The sequence below is a fragment of the Camelus dromedarius genome, chromosome X (genome assembly GCF_036321535.1).
Source record: "Camelus dromedarius isolate mCamDro1 chromosome X, mCamDro1.pat, whole genome shotgun sequence".
NCBI classification, from domain to species: Eukaryota; Metazoa; Chordata; class Mammalia; order Artiodactyla; family Camelidae; genus Camelus; species Camelus dromedarius.
The window spans coordinates 107,773,492-107,797,944 of NC_087472.1; the positions used below are offsets into that span (position 1 = coordinate 107,773,492).

Below are 24,453 nucleotides of genomic sequence, written 5' to 3' on the forward strand. Positions count from 1 at the left end.
GGAGGGCTTTACTAAGTTGTGACATAAATGAATACTTTAAGTGACTGAAAGGGTGGGACAGGTCCCCTGGATGCATGATGCCATCTCACAGGGTACCCACAGACAAAGTCGTGTTTTTGACAAAGTCCCTGCATACCTCTCAAAACCACATGTCATAGTCAGGACAAAGTCCAAAACACACTTTTAAAAGGTCTGCAAGGACTGAAATGTGTACAGATGCCTGAGGTCAAACGACGTCAATGGTCTCAAACAAAAGAATGGCCAATTTCCCAAAAGGGTTTTGTCCTTGCAAAGTGACTCCTTGAACCAGGAAAGGAAGGAGGGAGAAGATGGAGGAAACCCATTTCTAATGCATGTCCTTTCTAGCAAGGCAGGTCTCTCACACACTGGATCTCCCTTTTCAGCTGCTCTGGGCTGCACCTTAAGCTCCCCAGGGCCAGCGAGAAAGCAGCCATCCTACAGGCAGGGACCGGGACCGGGCCGGCCCCCACCGTCACGCGGGAGCAGAGGGGCTCCGCGCAGGCTGCGGAGGCCCACTCTCCCACGAGGAGGGAAGCTAGAGAAGCGTCCCCTGGCTGCACACACGGCGTCAGTGCGCACAGGTCTTGGCACGGGTCCCTATCGTGCTCTCAAGCCACGCGGTGGGAAGTCTGCCCAGGCAGGCGGGCAGACCAGCTTCTCACTTTTTGGTGGGGGGTTCAAACACCCCGCTGTCGCAGGCCAGCGAGTAATCCGACAGACACGCAGACACGCGGCGCGCCCTCCGCTCCAGCCTCTTGGCGCTGTCTTCTCGAAGAGTCACTACTGCAAGTAAGAGACACAGCTGGGGTCAGCAGGGGACAGCATGGGAGGCCGGGGACCACGGGGCCAAGAAATGAACACTGGGCATCCGGGCACAAAGGGACTAAGTTCCCAAAGACACACCAGCACATGCACAGACTTGAGTTCAAACTCGTTGCACTCTATTTTTTTCTTATATTGAAAAATGGAAGAACTAGGCTCCTGGCTACTTCTTTAAAAGCTCTCTAAATGGTCATAAATCTCTTTTCACCTCCTCGATGAGCGCACAGAGCAGAAGATGGTGGGAAGCCCCTGGGCATGGCACTTGCAGACATTGCCACACCAAAAGACCAGGAAAGAGATGGCATCCAAAAGTGGCCAGCAGCGCGCTCTCTGAGAGGTAGGGGAGCGTTATTTCCTTCTTTATGCTGCGTGGTATTGTCTGTATTTTATACAATCAACATACACTACACTATTTTATAATCAGAAAACAGAATTTTTTTATATCATCAAAATAAACTGCAACAAAATGCAGTGAATTTCAAGTCAGAGGACACAGATGCACCCAGACTCAGCCCTTGCAAACGTCTCCATGACCCTCTAATGGCAGTCAGCAGCCCTGGGCCCAGATCTGCTTCCAGAATCGTGTCCTGGGATTAGAAAGGACAGTTACTGGGTAGCTTATTCTGGTCTCATATGTATTTTAATACAAGAGCCAAAGACAACCATTGACATTCTCCCCTTTACTATTTCATCAAATGTTTCTACTCCTTCCCTCACAGGAATGAGTTCCTTTTAACAAAACCAATAAAAATACACCGTCCCTTTGCTAAATGTGACGATGGACACAGGACCTCGGCGCTTCATAGAGAGTGGCACACGGGGTTCTAAACACAGGCTTCAAAGGCGAAGCCCCAAACTGAGCCCATCTCTGTCACCACCGTGCCTCTTGTTAATAATGCAGGTCCCTCTTGTCTACTTTTCTTGAGCCATCTAAGCTCTAGAAACTGAAACTCTAGACATCTGTGCATAAGCTGAGAGAAATGGCGAATCCACTGATGATCATCTCTCTTTTCAGCCAAATTATTATTCACACAATTACAGCCAACACGTTAAACAGGGCACAAAACAGGCAGGGCTGAGGTCCTTGGTCTCACGATCTTAACTGCAGACAAAAGCTGACCTTCCACAGGCCTGTGGCTCCAAGCCTGGGGGCCACCGGTCAGGGACAGAAACGGGCTCCAGCTGGCATGGCCAGAGGCGCCGCCTCTCAGATGGTAGATCACGACTCCCAGGCCCAGCGCTTCTTGTCACCTTGCCCACGGAAGGGCCCAGAGCCCTAGCTCTGAACTGTAGGGGGCGCCCCTCAGTTCCCTGCAGGACCCCCTGCAAACACAGCTGCTGGCGCCCTCCTCCCCAGCCCTGACACGGCTGTACACGCCTTCAAGGAAATTGCACCACACAAGGATCCACTTAACTTCCAGTCCACCCCACGGTGCAACTCTGACAAAACTCTCTCACTGCGAGGAAGGTGCATGAAAGAGAGAAATGAAGGGACCGATCCTCGGTGATCCCGGCTTAGCGCATTCACGCAGCAACCGCACGCAGGCGTTCACAGGAGGAAGTACGCTCAGCCCTGGGTGAGAAAAAAGCACACACAGACCCCCACCACACACCCCACCGTCTGCTCTTGGCCTTCAAGGCAACGAGATGGATGGCTGGGGGCAAGGCCAATGCAGTAAGCAATTAACAATCTTCCACAGGGAGGGGAGAGCTCGGTGGCAGAGCACATGCTTAGCACGCACAAGGTCCTGGGTTCAATCCCCATTCTCCCCATTAAAAAAAAAATCTTCCAAACTCATTAAAAAAATCCCTGATCTTTCTATCATTAAACACGGACAGACAGATAGACACCAAGACCTAAAAGGAGCAAACACTGCTTGACAAAAAGGAAGAAAGTATAATGAAAAGATGAAAATCACATCGTGGGCCAAGCTGCCAGCTGGCATACGAAAATAATGCAAGCATTAAAGACTGGGGAAAAGTGCAAAGAGGAAAAATACTTCAAGCTTTTAGAAAAGTTTTTACACAACTTCGGTCGCCAGGGTGACTACTGTTGAGGTGACAGTAACAGTGGTAAGAGTAACTACTGAGCTACATTCAAGTACAGCCCGGAGCCATGTCCTCCTGGCCAGCCCTGGCCATCCTAAATACACAGATTCACTGCACAAAGACGCACCACAGCCCGACCAACAAGCGAAGGAGAATTCCAAGGTCACTTACAGTGAACGTTTCTGTCGAGCCGCATGGGAAAAGATAAAAAGAAAAGCAGAAAGTGAAAAAAGTGTAGAATTTAAGCCAACGATTTTAAACAGGGCATGACTGTAATAAAAACATCAAAGAACAGATGAACAAAGTCAAAACATTTATGGACTTATATTAGCAAAAACCAACAGGAAATGAAAATAGGAATGGATTTCAAAATCATGACACCTTTGGCTTTTAAAATTCTGGGAAGATAAAGCTGTGGTAAACACGTAAAAGCTGTTAAAGATCACAGTCTATTTCCCCACACCCCTCTCCTACCTTCTGTCCCCTCAGATCGATTTAAAACACAAAGAAATGGCATTCCTAGAGCTTGCCTTACGCATTTGGGCAATTTTGAATCTTCTGTTAGAAAAACTTTATCTGGCTAAAATGTGCTTGAGCCAAACTTGGACTGTACTGTTCCGAATCAGACTGGAGAGCCAGAGGGAACCATGTGACCTCAGGTGTCCAAACAAGGGGTAACAATGAGAACCAAGATCCTCGCCAACTTTATGAAGTCACAATGGCTCTAGGCTCTGGCATTCCCACAAGCGTCAAAGGAGGCAAGGAGTCACCCCGTGTCCGTGCCTGAAGCTGGTTACCCAACCTGGCCCCCTGGGAGCAGCCAGCAGGACCCACTGCATCAACTGTCCTGGTTTTTACGGGCCCAGTTCTCCTGAGCATGTCATATGTGAACGCACCACCAGGTGGCAGTATCTGACCATAGCACGAGCAAAGACCTCCCAGGATAAGATGTTTGAGGCATTGTAGTATCAGCCACGAAGAGGGAAAGAAAAATAAATCAGGATAAGAAAATTAAGCCAGCTCTTCTCCTCTGCACCCTGTCTTTCCCCTCTCCCCAAAGGGGCTTTGGGCCTTGTCTGGATTTGCTGCGTAACGAGACAGATCCTCTTGTTTATCAACCTTTAACGAAAAGTTGGTGTGGTGGGGGCAGAGCGGGGCACTGAGAAAAGTAAGCTCAAGCAACAACAGAGGCACAATTCTGTCCTTATTTTGTATTTTCTCTCTTGAATGAAAGGAGTAGACAGGGACCACTGAACTTGTGATTATAACGAAAAACAAAGCAAATGAAGGTCCCCTGTATAAGTGAATTACAGAAATCAAGTGTCTGGGGATATGAAAGGTGTGTGTGCAGACAGAGGGGAAGACACCAAAAAGAGAGGTGCCAAAAAGCCCCGGGGCTGCCTCAGAACATAATGGCGCTCTGGTTAGACACATAAATGCCAGAAGAGACTATTATTTCACCTATATGTGACAACCAATGTGGTTATACGTGAAAAGCTGATGAGTAACAGAATGGCGGCGAATGGACGAGCCCATAAAGATCACCTTGTTCAAGGGCAGGGAAGTTGAGAGTTGGTCTGTCCAGGGATGTGCTCAAGGTCACACAGCTAGTGAGTCAACGGGACAAGGAACAGAACCTGAGTCTCTAAGCTGCAAGTTCGAAGCCATTTCCACTGCACCACTTGGTTTTGCACTCACGTTGTATTCCTATCCTTGCTAAACTACTTCGTAAGACATGAGTTGGGTTTCTCGGGCTCGGCACTATTTATGTTCTGGCTGGCTCATTCTTTGTGGTGGGGACTGTGCTGTGCAGCGTCCCTGGTCTCCATCCACTTGATGCCAGTAGCACCTCCCCACCAGTCCCCTCAGTTGTGACAACCAAAAATGTCTCCAGACACTGCCAATTATCCCCCAGAGGCAAAAAAACACCCCTGGTAGAGGTCAATTATGCTATACAAATTACCCAGCATTCACCTAAATGGAATGTCTCTAAAAACAGTTTTGCTGTACAAATAAAAGTTAATTAATTTGGCTGAACTTCAGGAATGAGAGGTTTCGTTCTTGATCCTCTCTGAAAATGAAGGAAGTATAAGTCTCCAGAGGTTGGCTCACCTGGGGTCAAGATAAGGAGGGTTGAAGCCCAGATTCTGCAGCCAGAATGTTCCCTAAACAGTAGTTTGGTTTTCCATGTGAGCTACAAGCTGACAGACCCTGGCACCAAGTAGAAGCTGAATTAACAACAACTAGATGGATGAAATTTTCGTGGCTACATGTTTCTTGATTTGAAGAGCACCAGGGAAATCGATTGGGTAGAAATGACGGATGCTCACTGGCAGGTCTCTGGAACATATGCCAATTATTTGCATCTTCCCCTTTGATAGAATTATATCCTTGAAAAGTACAAGGGCAAAGGGTGAAGTGATGAAGTCATAGGGACGAAGGAGTAGAGATTTCTGCGGGTCTCTGGCCAGACACCAGTCCCTATGGAGGGCCGAGGCCGGAACACACAGAAGTTCCACCTGGGCACACGCCCCGGAGAGCTCATTAAGGCCCAGGACCTCTTTGTCAGCCTCCGAGTGTGTAAGAATATGTGGTTCTTACCCTCATTTTCAACAATTAGGCATTTTCTGCAAATAAGCGAAATGCCTGGGAAAGCCCACTTTGCCAGTTTCAGTGACATTTCAAGGACCCACGACAAAACGACACAGAGCGGGCAGGCGCTTCCTCACCCTATCAAGAGTCCTAACCTTAGGCTCCCTGTGCAACTGCAGAGGCAGCGGGCTTCGGTGCAAGTGCGCTGTTTCCTCCCTCATTTCGAAACTGGGTCTTCCCAGGCCCCGGAACCCCCGCCGGGCTCATCAATACGTACTTGCACCCGTGGGAGCCGCAGCCGCTGGGGGTCCTCGCTCGCGAGGTCCTTCCCCGTCCCCGGGGAACCCGTGCGGCTGCAGGGCCGCCGTGGCCGGCAGGTCTTCGTCCCCCGGAGCGGACGCCTGAGCCCGCAGCCGGTCCAGGGCGCCCAGTCCCGGCACCTCGAAGCCGCCGTCCCCCAGCGGGGCCGAGGGCGAGTCGCGCGAGGCGGGGAGGAAGGGCGTGTCCAAGGGCGAGCTGGGCGGGGACAGCGAGGACAGGGAGGAGCGGGAGGACAGGGACGCCAGGGACTGGGGCGTGTCCAGGGAGCGCCTCTGTTTGTGGAAGCCGGAGGGGCCCGGGGGCTCGGTGAAGGGGGCGTCCCGGCCCAGGGAGTCGAAGGGGACCAGGTCGAAGCGCAGAGGCTGGCCGCCCTCGGCGGCGTCGGGCTTCTCGTACTGCGGGAGGCCGTAGATGTCGGTGAAGCTGACGGAGCTCAGGGAGCCCCGGCTGGAGGCCAGCGAGCCGCGGCTGGAGGCCAGCGAGCCGCGGCTGCTCCCCGAGGACACCGTCAGGGTGCTGGCGGACAGGCTGCAACGAGAGTGCCCGGAGCTGAGGACAGCAGCCCGGAGACCGGGAGCCCGCCGATCCCCACTGTGGGCCGAGCATCTGCTCTGCGCCCCGAGGGAACGCAGTCCTGCCTCCTTCCCCCACGAACCCCCCACCCCGGCCCGCCTTTAACACCTGTGAGCATCTTAAAGCCCCTTTGTGAATATTTCCTTTCTTGCTTTTAATGTTGGTAGAGAGCAGTGGTTAACCTCAAGGACTTATGGCTACGAGTTCAAGTTCCAGCTCCAACTCGGACTAGCTGAATCCATTTGGTCAAGCGCTCTGCCCTTTGTGCACCTCCCACTTTCTCCCGGTGCTGTGATAACAGTAACCGCCTGGAGGTGCTCTGAGGAGGAACTACTGAGGGTGATACAGAGAAGCGCTTAACGCTACACTTCACAATACAGTACGCCCTTGAAAACCTCTTGAGCATCCAGATCTTATTTTAAAGATGTTCACACCTTACAAAAACCCCAAATAAAAATGTACATGTGCATACAAACACTTCTGATTTGGGGAGTTACAAAACCCTTGGATAAATCTGACTTCAGATCTGTTATTCTGAAGTCACACTTGATTATCCTCATATTCCTTGGATCATATATTAGCAGCTCCTCTTAAAAGTATAATGTATCCACTTTGCTGCTCTGTGTTTACAACCACTCCAGGTTCTAAGTTCTGGGAGAGAAATCCAAGCTGAAGGGAACTGTGAAGTTCATGGGCACGTAATTATAACATGATAATCAAGTTTGGTTTTCTCTTTTAAAGTCACCTACCTTTTTAACTGGGACTGGAGATAGGACGTTAAACGGGTAGCTTCTTCCAGCTGCGTAAGTAGACAGTTTCTTTTTTCCTGAAGTAGAATCCTGTAGGGAAGAAAACAGTCCATTGGTGGCTTTCGAAGACAGCAAGTGTATTTTCCTAACAAGAAACTCAACTCTAAATTCCCCAAAACTGATTTAGATTTGAATGACTAAATTCTAAAAAAGCACACTTAGGTCATAAAAGCCAAAATAACAGACTGCTTTTGTCTTGCTCAAGCCACACGCAATTCTTTGATTCAGCCTTTCCCGGCGGTCTTCCACTGGAGGCCGGGCCACCCGCCCCCGTGGCCAGCCCACCTTTCTGTGGCGCCCTGCACCGACGTGGCCCGGGCTCGCTGGATCTCCTCCTCCAGGCGCCGCCACTCCTCCTCCAGCCGCGCCACGTCCTCCCCGGGCCTTCTCTGCTGGATGATGAGCTGCAGCTCCTGAAGCAGGGCTTCCTTCTCCTTGATGAGCTGCAGCCGGTCCCTGTCCGCCTCGGCCATGCCCGGCCAGGACTCGGTATCCAGCTGGGCCAGCTGCTGCTGGATATGTGACACCCTGCAAGACAGGGACACGGAAACACCCGTGCACTTTATGAAAAAATCCTCTTCCCACATTCTCAGCACTGTCACACTGATTCTAGAAATTCACACTGATAAATACCAGAATTAGCACAGAGTAAAGGTTAAACGACAAAAATAAAGGATCTGGAAATGAGGTGTAATAAAAATGAGTGTATAAGTCCCCTATATAATCTGCCGTGGTCTATGAGTAACCATATCACGCTTGCTTCAAAGAACTGACGAAAGGCTGGCAGTCCCGAACTTGGCCATGTGCGTGGCATTGTTTCAGATTTGGGGTTTCCCAAGTGGCGCTGTTCTGGGGGCAGGACGGTGCTGGCTCATTTCTGTCCGTGGCCCCCTCTCAGGAGCTAAACATTGTGCTGGACACACGAGAGATGCTTCTGGCCTCCTGCCTTCTCCGCCGTGCCTACCTGCTAACCCCACCTTGAGAAAACCCCAGGAGAGAAATGCTCCCATTACAGTGATTCTAACAGAAAAGCCCTGCGGCCTGGGGCTCTAGGTCTTCTGGTTTGGTGCGCTCTCTTGCACCGGAGGCCTTGACCGTGTGTGAAATTCACAACGCCTTGCAGAGAGCAGACACTCAACAAAAGCCGGACGTGTGAACAGAGAACACACACACCAGCAAATATACAAAAGGAGTCAGCCCCGCTGAGCGCCGAAGTGGCGTGGGGTCATCCGCATGGCTGCAAACCAGTCAGCCTCACTAAATGTGTCAGCACGACCATCCTCGAGGTGTAAAACTCCACTTCTTGTCACTTTCTCTGTTCCTAAACGTCCACATGCCTGCTTAGCAGACAGACGGCATCACTTTTGGTGTCCTGGGGTGGTGCTGAATGGAGAGTAAGTGAAATAGATGTGACTCATGTTTTCAGAGCAACCTTTCAAAGCAGGAGTAGAATGTTTTAAGCCCTTTTAAGTTTATATGTGGCTAAAGATGATTTAGCTGTTTCTGGGCAGAAACAATGAACTCCAGACCTGACTTGAACCCAGCGCTGTGGAGGACGGAGGTTGGCACACGGGCCCCAAACCAAACTTCCAATACTTCTCTGAGGTCCCAGAGAGCTGTGAGGACAGGTAAGGCAGCAGTTCTCAAAGTGGAGTCCCTGACTGGCAGCCTCATCGTCACCAGGGAGCTTGTTACAAATGTCAACGTCAGCCCCCACCCCAGACCAGCTGAATGTCACACTCTGGGGATGGGGTTGGGCAACCTGGGTTTTGACCAGCCCTCCAGATGCTTCTGCTGCTCCCTTAAGTTTGACAGCCTCTGCTTTCAGGCAGACCAGCCTGGTCTGCAGGATGCTAACTGGCCTTGCAGCTCTTAGGGGCTTGCATTAGGCACCAGTGTGATGATCTTCACTAAAACAGGAACAGCGAGAGTGCTTCTGAGACTGCCCAATCCTGTGCCCAGGTCACTAATCCACGCTGGCATCCTTCCCTCTGGGTCCAGACTTCAGACTCCTTCTCAACACGGTGCTTCCTGCAGATACTGCCAATCAACTGGCACTGGTCCACGTGTTAAGGTCTGTTGGCTAGCCCTGAACCAATCCAGGCTCCTCCTGAACTAGACATGAGCACGGGGCGAGGCTGGAGCACCGCGCAAGGCTCCTTCTTCAAGTACCAAACCAAGCAGAAAACCCACAGTCATGAAAAGAAGAGTTTACAAGTTATAGTTAAAATGTACACATTTGACTTCAAGCTCAATTCCCCAAGAAGGTACAGAAAATAGCTGAACGTCAGTAGCTTTAATCGGCAAGTTCTTGTCTAACTTAAAACTAATTTCCTGAAAATGTGTTGGAAAAACAGCGCCAAATCACGTCACTGAAAACACTAATGACAGAGCTGAACGGGGTGAGGAATCCAACTGGGGCTTAAGCGTCCACCTGTGTCTAATGAGTGTGATTAAAAGTTATGGCAGTCATATAACTGAGGCCCAAGGAAACCCTCCAAACAGAACCATCAATAAGTTAGTGCCAAATCAGACATTAGACCCAATGAAATTTCTGGAACATTCTACTGTAGATCAGCCAAGTCAAAGGTAAGCAACAAATATAAAAGAGATGTACAACAGTGAGCAAATCCCTTGCGGCCTCATAGTTTTTCATTTCAATGTAACTGATCCATAGGAAAGCCTATTTGAGCCCAATTTAAGTTAGCAGTATTACCTTGTAATAGACATGAATAATTCTCATACTACAGGAGACATATTTGAGTTCTCTGAGGTCGACACATGAGGAGATCAGGACTCCATCTGAGCTGGCAGCTCCAGGTTAGTTGCCATTGCACAAGGATTCAAGTTGCTGAGGGTGGCTAGAGAGCCAATCCCAGATAATCCTACTCTTTCCAGAGGAATCTCAAGTCATATCCACTCTCAGAAAAAAGAATAAGGGAAAAAAATGATGTATAAGAGGGAGGAGAGACAAAGGGCAAGCTTCAAAAGGTCTGCCCACTGCGAGCATAAAAGCAGTAGAACGGTGGCCACGATGACACAGTGCACTGTTGCTTTCTACAGCTCGCAAGAAAATGATGTCAAGATACAATGAGGAGGGACAACTTCTGTAGCAGAAACAAAATCTGGATGAAGCTGACTTCCTATAACCCAACTGGGAAAATTGCTTGGGCTGAATTGAGCACTAGGCAACCACAGGTTGCTTAAGAATATTGTTTTTACAATGAAATGTCGCAACAATGCAACTGGCTACGTGCTCATCTCAGGGCTAGTTATCAATTTAAAAGAACACTGGCACATACTAGAAAGTGCATTTCTTTCTTTAGAATCATACTCTGGAGGCAGACATTTGGGGCCTGCTCTCAGCCAGGTTGAGAGAAGCACATGTCTGTCTGTCCATCTGTCTGTCCTGGAAGCCAAAAGCTCTAGAAGGATTCCTTCAGTGGTTTCTCGTGCATTCGCCAAGGAAGAGGCAAGATGGCTTTCCCTTTAAAACAACATGCCCCTACTACCGTGCTGCCAGCCTGGAAACAGCCACCTGCGAGTACTCCCCACCCCACACCGTGTGTCAGGGTTACTGGAGGACCTTCCCCCTCAGACTAAATACAGATGGATGTACAGTTACGATGCCCCTTCTCCATCCACGCCAATCAGCTGATGTGCAGTGTGGGATGGAACCCCATTCCTGCAAGCACCATCATTCCAACTCTGCGTAATAAAGGAAAAACCATTTCTAGAAAGGCTTTTTTCTGAAATATCTTTTCAGTGAAATTAAATATATGGAAACAAAGCAAGGTCATGATTAAAGTTTGCAAAGAAGAAACTTTTCCAAATTCTTTTTTTTTAACTTTATTCGGGGGGTATGTATTTATGTATTTATTTGGGTTATTTATGTATTTATATATGTATGTATGTATTTATTTATTTTAATGGAGGTACTGGGGATTGAACCCAGGACCTCGTGCATGCTAAGCACACACTCTACCACCAAGCTGTACCCTCCCCTGTCAAATTCATTTTTAAAGAGAACTGAGAGTAACTTAAAACTGGCAAGTTCTTTTTCCTTGCAAGTCAGCTGTATTCTTTACTGATTCTTATTTTTAATAGGTAATCCATTTTATGGCCTATATATAATCTCTCACATATGTCTTTCAAAGCTTTAAAATATATCTTCTCGTGCTCATGATGGTGAAGAAATGAAAGCAAGTCCTCAATCAAGCATTCAGGTCTCATATTTATTATGTGATTTCCCAAATCCCTCTCCTGAACATGCCTAATGTAGACAGAAGTCAAATGTGAATCATTTTTCCCTTACTATTTTTGCCCAAACACCTTTTCTGCTACAACCCAAGCACCATTAAACCAAGAATGGAAACCTGCATTTATGTTGCAGGAACTCCTCAGACCTTTGCAATTCACATGGAAATCTTAAGTATGATTTGCATTTTTCAAGGAAAAGAAAGCACTTTTAATATTACACAGTTTGGAGGCATATTTTACATATCCAGAGTAATCCCCAGTTATCTGAATTGATACCTAAATTTTGTGCTCTACAAAATTTTGCACGTTCCTAAAACACTGCTGCTTTCCGGAACAGAAACGAACTCCCAACGAGCCGTGACCCCCACTGACGGTGGTGGGACGTGAGGGATCCCAGCTCACGTTCCAAGACGCAGTGTCACCTTAGAGCCCCATGCCTGCCAATGTCAATCACAGCTACAGATCTGCTACTTCTCGTCTCTATTCTCTGTTTTCTTTTTGTAAGTAACCATTTAAATGAACAGCAAAAGTTCGTGGAAGTGTCAGCTGAGATCTAAGTCAGATGGATGGTGAAACCATTTCGGCTCAAAGAACTAAATATCGGTAAATCAGTGTCCATCTGGCTTAACTCTTTATTCTACACTGGAAATTTGAGAAGTCTAAATCTAGAATCTGTGGCGGAATAAGGGCCTATAAATACCCCAGTATCCCTCCTGCCCTCATCTCTGGTCTCTGAACGAACGGACCTTCAGAGAGTGGCTTCTTTATGTGGAAGCAGATGGTCCCCGGGCTTCCTTCTCTTGGCCTGAGTGGGGAAGGTGAGACTACAACAGCAGAGATGCTTTCCTTTGTTTCCTACCGCCGTGCCCTGTGCCCAAACCCAGATACACAATCACTTGAGAAATGAGAGGAAAATCCAAGTGACTGATCAAATTCAGCTGGAATCCTAACACCACACCAATTCCCGACAACAGAGGAACAGCAGGACCCATCCTGGCAACAGACTAAGACACAGACAAACTGGGCCGAATGTTTTGTTCCTATCAGGCCTGCGAGTGTTTCCATGGAAACAGCTACAGTTTGTGCACAGTCCTGGAACAAGTGCTCTTAGGTTAAAAATAAGGAGCCATCTGCGTCATCAGGGTTGTTTCAAGAAGACTTGCTCCTCCAAATTGGCTTTGAACAATTCTAAAATTTTTAACCAATAGTGTGAAAATAGTCCTATCATAAGGTCTGCCCTGGGAATCCAAAGTGATGTTCCTGAAGAGAAAGGGAAGAAGCCGTTGTTTGGGGGTATTTCACATGACCTAGAGCTGAAAACACAAAACTAGTCACCAAGATAGTGGTGGTTTGGTCTAGAGAATTCTCTAGAAATCACACCTCTGCTTAAAATTATGAGCTCCACTTCCATAAACTTCCTTTAGATCTGAATAGACATGAAACCCCTCATTGTCCAGAACGTTGCATTTTGACAATTTCCTAACTCAGAAAAACAATCTTGTATCCAGATACACAAGGAAATCAATAAACACATAAACTTCTCCCCCATTCAGAAGTGGCAAAGCCCAGGAGGTTTTGCAGAGGGCAGGGAAGCTAAACTTTGCGGGACAGAATGATTTCAGAAATTGAAGTGGGGAGACTGACGTCCAAGGGTGGGGAGGCAGAACGAAAAGACAGAAGGCTGAACTGTGGCACTAAAACAATGGAAGCCTCGGAGTGAAAGGACAGGAAGGAGACAGTTGTCTTTGCCATCACACTGCCATTAAAAGTGATGCCTTCTTTTCCACCCACTGGTGGGTGAACGGGGGACATGATACTTTCCTGTATGCGGGACCCTCTTCTCCAACGATGCTCATCGTGGAAGTGGCCATGTAGACCGTCCCTGGACAAAACCTCAGCGCCACTGTGTTTTGACAGTGGTCCTCATCAGTCAGGTTTTGGAACATTAATGTCGGTTCTAGATTTAGTTCTTGGCAAAGACCTGCTTGCCACAGCTCTCTTCCCAAGTCTGCGCTGTTCTAATCATGTGTCTCATTTAGAGGCAGTCTGAAATGACACACAGAAAATGCAACTGGGATAAAATCCCTGCCCTGGTGCTGGGTGGCTCTGCTTCTGAGACCCTAATTTTAACATGTCTACCGGAGGAGGGGGAGCTGGGGGGCGTAGGGCTGTCCTGACCACGCTATAAGTCCGGCGTCCTGCCAGATGCAGCTGGCACTTGTAGGACCTACAGCTGAGTAGGTTACAAGTCAGGAACGAACTCACTTTCCAGTTAAGTCATAACTATAAGCAATTTCAGGGACTGGAGGCAGAATTTGATTACTCCACGGGAACTGGAGCCGGGCTCTGCCACCGAATCAGGGGACCAGGATTCGGAGTGCCAAACAGAGGGCGCTACAATCAACAACTTGGCAACAAGAATGCTTCAAGGATGTTTTCAAGCAGCTGCAAGTCTGATGAATGCATCAAACTAATTATCAAAAATCAAGATCCACCTTCTAAGTGATCCCTGACCATAAAGCGAGCCCCAGAGAACTCTCTTTGGGGCCGTTCTCCTCCCGTGGTTCCAGGGAGCGCCACCTACATCACTTCTCCCACAGGCTGGGACGACTTAAGGAAGGGGTGGGGCTGATGCAAGGCTGCCAACTTCTCATTTTCCAAACTAAAGATTTTGATTATAAAGTACAAGGATATATTGTACAACATGGGGACCATAGCCAGCATTTTATAGTAACTATAAATGGAGTATAACCTTTAAAATTTGTGAATCACTACACTGTATACCTGTAATTTACATACTATTGTACAGCAACTATATCTCAATTTAAAAAGAGGCTTTGAAAAAAACTTGCACCAATTAGAATCATTATTTTGTAAGAGAAAGAGGCCTTAACAGAAAAAAAATGATCAGAAGAAGAGTTCCTCAAATGGAAACACAGCAAATCAGCTTCACGAAACTGACAGTGCCCTCCTTTACCCTGGGCACTGTGAACCAGGGATGCCCTGGGACAGTGCCTGGGAAGCAGGCTGTCCGTCCACCCGCTGGTTTTACTTCTCTCCACCTCCTTCCCGACACCCTTCGCCAGCCCATCCTCCTCTGCCATGGGTCCCCTGGAGGTAAGTGTTTTCCAAGGTTTACCTTCTCTTCTTTTTTCTGCCCACTCCAAGCCATATTCTCTTGGACTTTCTTCTGCAGCTCTCTGGCCAACCTCATCCTCACTAAGCCAATAACTAGTGGACTCTCACAGCCCAGTCCTGGATTCTCCTCCCTTCTCAGTGTGTCCTCTCTCCAGAGGGGAGTTCAGCTACTCCATGACTTAAGCACTGTCAATATGCTGAAAATTCCCATCCTGGTACCTCCACTTGCCTTCTTGGACATTCCACCATTTGGATGGGTCACACTTGAAATCCCCAACCCGAAAGACCGAGAATGCCTGGCAATTGCAATTCTCCCAAGACGTGGTCCTGCCTCCTTGCTCATGGCATCCTCCATTCAACTCCTCAGCTTCCCTCTGTTCTGCAGACACAGGCTGGTCCAGCTGCTGCAGAATGAGCCCCTGCCCCCTGGAATCTTACAATTACACAACTTTCCGCCCCGATCCCTGCTCCCTTCTTGATGGAGACAGCCTTTCCCCAAAGTATGGGCAGCCGGAATTCCAGCATCCTTCAGGGCCCAGCTCCAATGCCATTTTCTCCAACAGCCAAGAAGAGTATCCATTACAGAGGGTTCCAAGACCACAAGCCCTTTTGAATGACCTGAGTGAAGGCCAAGGAACCCTAAGCTGCACTCGGAGTGATGATGTATCATGTGAACACAGACCCTGAAATGGAGAGACTGTCCCCTGCCCTCGTTAGGTCCCAAAAAGCATGCATGTCTTGATGCCCTTTCCCTTTGAAGTCAAGGGGAAACATCCCCAGGCTCACAGCAGGCCGTGGAGGGGAGCCAGGAGCAGAGCAGTTGGTGGGGAGCTCACCTGGGCCCCAGGACCCCTTCCACCTGCCCTCTCGCAGGGCTGAACGGCAAAGAGCAAGTATGACCAAACAGGACTGTTGTTTAATCATTCAATAAATATTCACTGGGTATTCAGCTGCTGGAATTAAAGCAATGACCTAAACAGACAACAATCCCTGCCCTCATGGGGTTTACATTCTCACAGGGAAAAACAAATGATAAAAAAGCAAACATGAAAGTACAGAACAGGTTAGGTGATGACATTTGCCAGGAGAATCAGGGTGATGGGGGTGCTACTTTATTCAGGATGATCAGGGAAGTGACCAGGAGAGCAGAGGCCACATGACCACTTGAGGCAAAGCATTCCACTGCGGGCAGAGGAAACAGCAAGGGCCAAGGGCACTGCGTCAGTTTCCTTCTCTTTCTGTAACAAAGTACCAACTTGGTGGCTTAAAACAACACACATTATTCCCCTGCTGTTCCAGATGTCAGAAGTCAACAGTGGGTGAGCAGGACCCTGAGCCTTCTGGAGGCCGTAGGGAAGCATCCACTTGGCTGCTATTTCTCGGGGCTGTCCACGTGCCTGGGCTCGCAGCCCGGCTTCACTGACCCCTGCTTCCGTCCTTGTGTCTCTTTCTCTGATTCTCCCTCATAAGGACCCCTGGGATTACACTGAGCCTAGCTAGATAATCCTGGGTCATTTCCCCATCTCAAGGTCCCTAATTTAATGCCATCTGCAAAGTACCCTCTGCCATGGAAGGAACACAGTCACAGGCTCTGGGGATTAGGACATGGACATCTTGGAGGCCATTATTCTGCCAACTCCAAGCACTACAGCGGGAGTCTGCCTGGCAGGTTTGAGGCCTGGCATGTGGAGGGACACCAAGGGGGCCCACGTGGCTGATGCCCTGAGTTAGTGGAAGATCTGCTCCTGGGTCCATGCTGTCCACACACAGCAGGGATTTAGGAGCAAGATAAGAAGCCTGAGAGTAAGGTGTCTAGACGGCAGCACAACTGAGGCTCTGGGCCACCTAAGTCTTTGCCACGGGGGGCCGTCTCGTGCATTGTGGGTTGTTTAGCAGCATCCTTGGGCCCCACCCACTGGATGCCAGCAGCACCCTCTCTCCAGTCATGAGAACCAAAAACCCCCTGGGGAGCAAAACCTACCACCCACCCCCCTTAGTGGTTGATGGGATCGAACATGTTCTGGAAAGAGCATTTGTCTGGAAAAAAAAAAATGCAGACCTGGCAATTTAAGTAACGAAAAGTCACACACAACTATGTTGGACTGCACCATCAGTGCAGAAGTGCACCCTTCTCACCAGGGAAAAAGCAGGTGACAACTGCGAGAATGTCTTTACCCATGACTCTAATAAAATTTACAAAGAATGATGATACCTCATAATGCTAAGGAGATAAGAAATCAGGGCTGTCAGTTGCCACTGGTGGCAGTGTAAAATGTGTAAGTCATTTTGGAAGATGATTTGGTGGTATCTATTAGAACTTTCAATGTTGCTAAGTATCTGTCCAAGGAAACAGCTGTTTCTGCAAGGCCGGAGCCTGAAAATAGATGTGAAAAGGAAAAACTGGAATCATCTAGATGTCCATCCACAGAAGATGGTTATAACCATTATAAAAGGTATGCATCATATACTATATTTAACTACATTGAGCTTCATTTATTTAGATGTTTAGACAAAAACTGGAAGGCTTCCCATCATTAATGGTGGGAAGTAGGACTAGAGAGGAGGAAGATGGGAGGGTCTCTGGTGGCTGTGCCTTTGACAAAAACAATGTAATCATGTATTATTTATGTAATAAAAATAGGGAGGAAAACACGTATATGCAGTACACATGTAAAATGCACGTGTCATGTGTGTACCCAGATGCACAAGCATACGTGTGCATGGTGCATGTATATATATGTATGTGCGCGGGCGCACGCACACACACAACCCCCACAGGGACTTCCTGCGGGTGTCCCCACTCCCAGGCAGAACCACTGGCATCCTCACCTGGTTCTGTTAGCTGTGGGGTAGTTTATCTCCCAGACAGGTTAAAGACCATATGCCTTGATGGCATCACATAAACCACACAATTTCTTTGAAACTCCTGGAACAAGGCAGGTGTTGGGTGGAAGTACAATCTCTCAGCTTCCCAGCGGCTTCTCTGCCCACCACGTGGGATGCAGCTGTTGGGGTCACCCGCACAGAGCAGCCGTCAAGAAACCAAGTCACGATGGCCCTGCTAAAACGTCACACTCCTCCAGCACATAGTGGGGGGCCTTGGCCTCGGCACTAGTGACGTGCACAGTGGATCATCCTCCGCTGAGGGCTGTCCTGTGCGCTGCAGGAGGTAGGGCAGCACCTGCCTTCCACCCACTGGATGCCAGGAGCGCCTCCCCCAGAGTTGTCTGGAGACCAACAATGGCTCCAGACATGGCCAGAAGTCCCCTGGGGGATGAAGTCCCACCATCTCGCCCCCGCCCCATTAGGAACCAACGTGCTCGTGGGAAAAGGACAGGCAGTGCTCGTGTGAGTGAGCCCAGGTGTCTTTGCCACGCTCCTCTGATTTTAAAAAGCTGCCAATGCAGTTCAGAAAGGCATTTCTGAGCAGCCCCTACTGTCCCACAAAGGTTGACGCGCCAGGGACAGGACCCTCCTCTAGCACCTGTAGTGATTTCCTAACAAGGTTCTGGTCATCTTGAAATCCTCTTTTCATTGAAAAGATATTGATGAAGTACAGTGTTCTTCCCTGAATAATTTTCTTAAATACTGGACTTTCCACCCAAATATACTACATCAACATTTAAAAGATTACTCACCGTGTACAGACATCATCTCTAGAAAACAAAGAAATCTCTTGCCATGGTTGGTAAACGTCACAGCAAAACGCGTAACAATTACGTTCTACAGTGTAGCAACTGTCTATTTTCTGCGTTTTAATACAGCACAGCAAATTCCACCACCCACACTGGGCAGCAGAAACATGGCAGAAGGAGCAGAGGACGATGCAGGAGGGACAACGGTGGCTGCAAACACCAGCGAGCCCAAGGGACGGGCTGCACGGGGCAAGGGGCACCCGAGCCAGGGGACAGGCAGCGCGCTGAACCCACGTGGCGGCAGCCGTGCAGGGGTTTAACGTCCGCCACAAACTCATCACGAAGAGCCGGAAGCACTGGGTAGAAAGGCTCTGAGCGGACAGAGGCCCGTGTCAGTTCAAGCTGGCCCTCTGGCAGTGAGTCATATGATCTGCTTTTGTTGCTATTTTTACATTTGCTAAAAAGGCAAGAAAGCGGATTTCCAGACATCCATGAACAATAAGGGATAATGCGCAGGCCCAACTCTTTAGTTTCCAGAACAGACCCCCTCACTCTGCCTGGCGTTCCAGCGCTTCCCCCACCCCGCCACCAAGACAGCAGATCACATGTGACTAAAGAAACTTTTTGAAAAAGACAGGCTTCACAGCTTCCTGAAGCACATATTTTGAAATGATTTGGTTTTAAGACTCTTTCCAGAAGGCCCAAAAGAGAGAAAGTCTCTAAAAAGAGGACAGGAAAGCTAGGGCAGGGTCAGAATATTGAAAACAGGCCCAGCGCACAAAATACAGCCGGCCTGTGAGGACAACCTCCCGCCTCTCACGGCTGAGACTGCAAGGGACGGAGGGAAGGAGGGAGGGAAAGACACATTTTGAAAATGCACAAACAAGGTCAAGGCTCGATTTTCAGAAGGCAGATGATGGACAACACAGGGCAACAGAAATGACTATGTTTCAATTCTCTCAGTCAAGATGAAGCAGATTAGGTACCGCCATCACTTGTTGACCTAATCTTTATTCAACTGTCTTTTAAACCAAGATATGTGGCTTGCTCCATTAACCTGGGTAGTTAGAAGCCACATATATAAAAAATAGTTTTGCTTAAGCTGGTCTAAGGGACTGATGCTCAGCCGGATGGAAGGAAGGGGGGGAGGGAAGGAGGGAGGAGGGTGGGCAAGGGAGGAGAGAGGGAGTTCTGAACTACCCGAGAGGATAAGAAAAGCCGGAAAAGTCTCTATTTTTATTAAATCCTGTCTTTATAACTGTTTGCAATGTTAAGAATTTCACATTTTAAATGCTTCTTACCTCTTTTTGGCTTCCTCATACTGCCAATTAAGCCTGACTCGGTCCACAAGTCTTGTTTTATCATCAAAGACGAACTTTCCAGAACAGAAGAAAGAAAAAACAAAGGGAAACATATTAAAAAGCTATTTTCAAAATAGAAAATTCACGTAAACTTCCAGCAGCAATGAAGAATATTTTAATCTGTCTTCTAATTTCCATGTTTCAAAGGTCTGGGAGAAAACACCAAATAACAGCGGCCACCTCTGGTCAGGGGAAGCTGGGAGTCGGGCTGGAAAGACTTGCTTTCCCAACACTGGTGGATTTTTGTTTTAAATCGCAGAAGTATATTCATCTATTCACCTATTCCAAACGACGACAACCAATTAAGTTTTCAAAGAAATAGGGAACTACTCAAAGTTTATACAGGGGCAAAAAAATTCATCCCATGCTCTCATTCCTCAGTAAATACAGAGTAATGGCGTTCACCTAACAAGGCACACGATCTGAAGAGGACGGACAAGCTGTGTGAGGCGTGGGCTACAGGACTCCTTCGACTGTTAGGCAGTCCGTTAAAGAACCAAAGGCGAAAGGAAAAAAGGCAAGATCTGGAGAAGCCTGGGGCCGGAGCACACATCACCTTAGGAGTCAGAGCTGAAATGCGGTGCTCTGACCTGATCACTACTTGCACCTAAATCCGTTCGTATCAATTACACTGAAGCCACTAAATTCCCAAACAAAACGAACAAGACCTGTAATGGGAGGTGACTGAGGCTCACCCTGATTGCTTCTTCCTTCATTCCTAGAAATATATGACTCTAGTTTCAGTAAATCAGCTCCATCTGCAGATCCGGCCTAGGCCATATATTATGCCCACTAAGTCTTTATTTTTTTTTAATGATCTCATGTCAACAAATATTTGAAAATATTCTACTTGAATGATTAGTGATGAATTTTCTGATGTGAGTTTTGAGACGGGTCAATGGGGAATTTCTTTATCTTTACTGTTTTGAATGGCAAGAAGAAATGCTTTACAAGGGACTAAGCATTCGCCAAGGAGATGTGTCACAATTTTATACTTCAATAGCCTTATCTGAGGCCCCTCTCCACAGTTTCCTCAGAATAAATATATTTAAGCTGCTGTGCTTCTGGACACGTGTCTACACTGGAAATGAGCTACTTGTCACCTTGTTTATTAGAGACCCCTAAAGCTGACTCTTCAAGACAAATAAATGTCATTTCTTAAACCCCTTCTCAGTGCTATTTATGGACCTTAGAGCTCTGTTTTTGCACTCTTTAAGAATAAAATGGACATTTCTGTAAAAAAAAAAAAAAAAAAAAAAAGCAGCACCCTATACAGCCAAGCAGATCCAACAGGTTCCTGCTTCATAGTTCCCAGTAGCCCTGCAGCATGTACCCCAGCTGTTAGATGCCAATGTTAGGCTTGTATGGCTTACAAATCTGTGCTGGCAAAGCCGTGGGTGTGAAAAGTATGTTGATTACATCAACAGCCATTGCACAAAACTAATGCAAAGTGATAAGTAAGTGAGGTAGTGGACATCTAAGAAGGGCCCCAATGGCCTCCACCTCCTGGGATGCATCCCATGTGAAATTCCTTCCCTTCGAGTGGGCTGGACCCATGATTTGACTATAAATAGAATACCACAAAGATGACAGGACATCATTTCTGTGATCAGATGACAAAAGGCTGTGACTTCCTTCTTGCTGGAGGCTCTACTGTCTTGCATGCTGTGACAAAGCAAGCTGCCTGCAGTGCTGGAGAGGTCCATATGGTAAGGAACAAAAGTCTTCAGTCCAACAACCTGTGAGAAACTGACTCCTGCCAATAATCTTATGAGCTTGGAAGCAGATCCTTCCCCAGTGAAGCCTTCAGATGAGACTGCAACCCTGGCTGACACCTTGACTGCAGTTTCATGAGAGCCCCTGAAGCAGAGGACCCAGCCTGGACTCCTGACCCACAGCGTGTGAGATAATAAAAGTGTGCTGTTTTGAAATGCTAGGTTTGGGGGTGTTTTGTTTTGCAGCAAGAGCTAACTAATACAGTTATAGCCTTTTGATATACTTATCTATAACAATATGATGTAGTAGAAAGCACAGGGGTTTAGGGATCAGAGGCACTGATTCAAACCCAGACCTGCCTCTCCTTGGCTGTATGACCTTAGGTAACCTGGCACCTTGATCCTCTCATCTGTCAAAAGAGGAAGGAAACAACCACTTAAATCAAGATAACAGCCATGAAGCTGCCAACCCAGGGCCAGCCCCAGTCAACTCATGAACAATGATAATTCACTGCTAAAGTTATTATAGCAGTATAGCCAGCCACTCCCCACCTGACATTTCTAGACAGTCTAACCTAAATCATTAGAGAACCTGCAATCTTACCTGTTTCTCTCAAACTAGTTAAGTCTCTAAAAAATCTAACTCTAACCTTACGTTAAGCAGCAATGGATTATTTATGGAATTCAGTAAGTCTTGTATTTCTTTCCTTCTTTCATGCCAAAATCTTTAGGCAAAAATTCCAGACATTTTTGACTTACAGATTCTTCTCTGTTATAAATCAAAGATACCTGGTCAAAAAATGTCTAAGTGTACTTTTGAGAACAATGAGGGAATACTGAAGATAGGGGATTTCGGGACATCCAAGACATAGAGTCACTATTTACTATATTATATTCTCTTCAAAGAGGCACTACCTGTCAACATTTTAAAATATTAGCTAATTATTTAAAACCCAGAGTTTTTTAGTCTATGTCTTTTTTTCCCTTTTGTTTCTTTTAATTTTAGGAAGGTATTCTGCATTCCATTGATATTTCATCTTTACTTAATAAGCCCTAAGAAAAAGAAGCCATCCAAACTGTTTTTCTACCTGTAACAAATAAATGTAAAACTTCACTCAGTGACATCACAATAGCAGTGTCTTTAAGTATTCACTACCCTGCTTCAGATGATGATTGGCAACTTCGTTTTTATGGCTAACTCAAGGCTTCACTAATTATCAAAAGGGGCATTATGAAATTCTTCCAATTCCCAAACAAAGTTAATTTCAATTCAATTCAATTTCCTGACATATTTTTAGAAGAAATAGTATCAAAGTATAACTCAAGGGTGACACAGTCACAAAGCCTTTGAGAATCGCTGGTCTAAGCCAGAGCTCAGCAAACCATGGCTCGCAGGCCAAGCCTGGCCCACCACCTCTTTCTGTAAATAAGGTTTTATTGGAACTTTATTGGAACAAGCCCCATCCACTTGTTCACATACCGCAGAAGGCTGCTTTCACACTTCAACACAGCTGAGTAGGCAGACGCTGCGTGGCAAGCAAGGCCTAAAATACTTACTATCTGGACTTTTGCAGAAAAAATTCGCTGATCCCACACTCTAAAAAGTCATACATCTGCCAAAAAACACATCCAAACTCAACTCTCAAATGGATTCTGCCATTTATAAGATTCCAAATCACAAGGACAGAGGTAATAAGCTATTCAATTGCATCCCAGGCCACTGAAACTTCCAGACAGCTGGATGTAAGAAACAATATTTTTTCTTTAAAATTAATGGCACAAAAGCCAAAACGTTTTTGAAGAAAGGTGGAAAATGAAAACAAATGAGTGTCGGCCACACGAAAGCAGCCCTCTTGCCGCGTGGCACACTTGGTTCTCCCCCCGGCTGAGCGTACCTCTCCGATGATGTCGGTCTGAGACCCAGCGTCGCAGAACTGCTGAGGTAAGGAATCACCTGGATTGTGAGGGAACTCTTGCAGGGGCTCCGTAAGAGAAAAGCTGTTCTTGAAGCCATCGGTAAGCTTGGCCAGGCTCTGGAAGAGAATGAAACAAGTGACTTGAACAGCGATGGAAACACTTCTCCTCCCTTTAAAAGCAGTCACTGCCTTCCTGTTCCAGGTCGCAGCTTCATTACCGGAGAGCTGGCCCACCCCGACCTCCATTCTCATCAGATTTAAAACAAAGGTCTATCACCATAAGCACCTTTCATCAAATTCTTAGTACTTTAAATCAGACAGCAACTGAGTCCTCCCGGCAGCATGTGAGCAACACAGAGAACAACTGTGGTACCATTTTTACTGTTTTTTAAATCTTTGTGTTTCCTAAAGAAAAAAATTAACATTCCCCCCAAAGAAGCCAAATTCAGAGAAACGGGGTAGAATGGTGGATGCCAGGGGCCGGAGAAACGGGGAGATGTTGGTCAAAGGGTACAAAGTCCCACGTGTTAGTGGAATCAGTTCCCAGGATTGAATGTTCACAGGACGGTAAGTAAACGATACTATATTGCTTATTTCAAAGTTGCTGAGAGAGTAGATCTGAAAAGTCCTCACCACACAAAAAGAAAGGTAACCACGTGAGGTGACGGACGTGTTAACTAACTTTATTGTGGTAATCATTTCACAATAGATATGTCTATCAAATCATCACGTACACCTTAAATTTATACAATTTTATTTGTCAACTACACCTCCATGAAGCTGGAGGGGGGGCATTCCCATCCAAAATGTTCCATCAATAAATAAGTCTGACAGAGATGAATGCTACCTTAAGATCTTTAAAACCACATAGCAGGTGAAAAAACAGCTCCCAGACGATGTTTACAGATTTTTATAACCTGATGTTTCAGTCGTAATTCTACATGATCAAAAGTCATCTTATATGGATGTTAGTTTGCCAAAAATTAGAGTAAGTATGAATTCTGGCACGTGGAGCCCCTCTGGTGAAAGCTAAAGGGAAATGAGATTTTCTCCGACCTGTGAATGCATGTCTTCGGCAGTTGTCTCTGCAGACACTAGGGCGCCCGGCACAGCCTAGCTCACGGAGCTGGCTCTGGACCCAGACTAAGGCATCCTGGAATGGGCCGATATTATGGTCGGGTAAGAAAGACAAAACAACTCATTTGATTTAACTAGGAGAAGACGTTGCCTGTGCCTCTCCC

At 47.2% G+C, this 24,453-nt stretch overlaps 1 protein-coding gene across 2 annotated transcripts in view; it reads right to left on the reverse strand.

Moving 5' to 3' along the window:
* The window catches only part of LOC105105255 (protein WWC3), a 100,682-nt gene that overhangs the window by 15,738 nt on the left and 60,491 nt on the right, over window positions 1-24,453 (reverse strand). For both annotated transcript variants that reach the window (XM_031445967.2, XM_031445966.2), the window contains 6 exons: window positions 23,192-23,329; window positions 19,522-19,595; window positions 7,473-7,715; window positions 7,128-7,217; window positions 5,762-6,333; window positions 684-804 (listed from right to left, as the gene is read on the reverse strand). In XM_031445967.2, coding sequence (XP_031301827.2) covers window positions 684-804; window positions 5,762-6,333; window positions 7,128-7,217; window positions 7,473-7,715; window positions 19,522-19,595; window positions 23,192-23,329 — 1,238 coding nt within the window. The remainder of the gene's footprint in view (window positions 1-683; window positions 805-5,761; window positions 6,334-7,127; window positions 7,218-7,472; window positions 7,716-19,521; window positions 19,596-23,191; window positions 23,330-24,453) is intronic.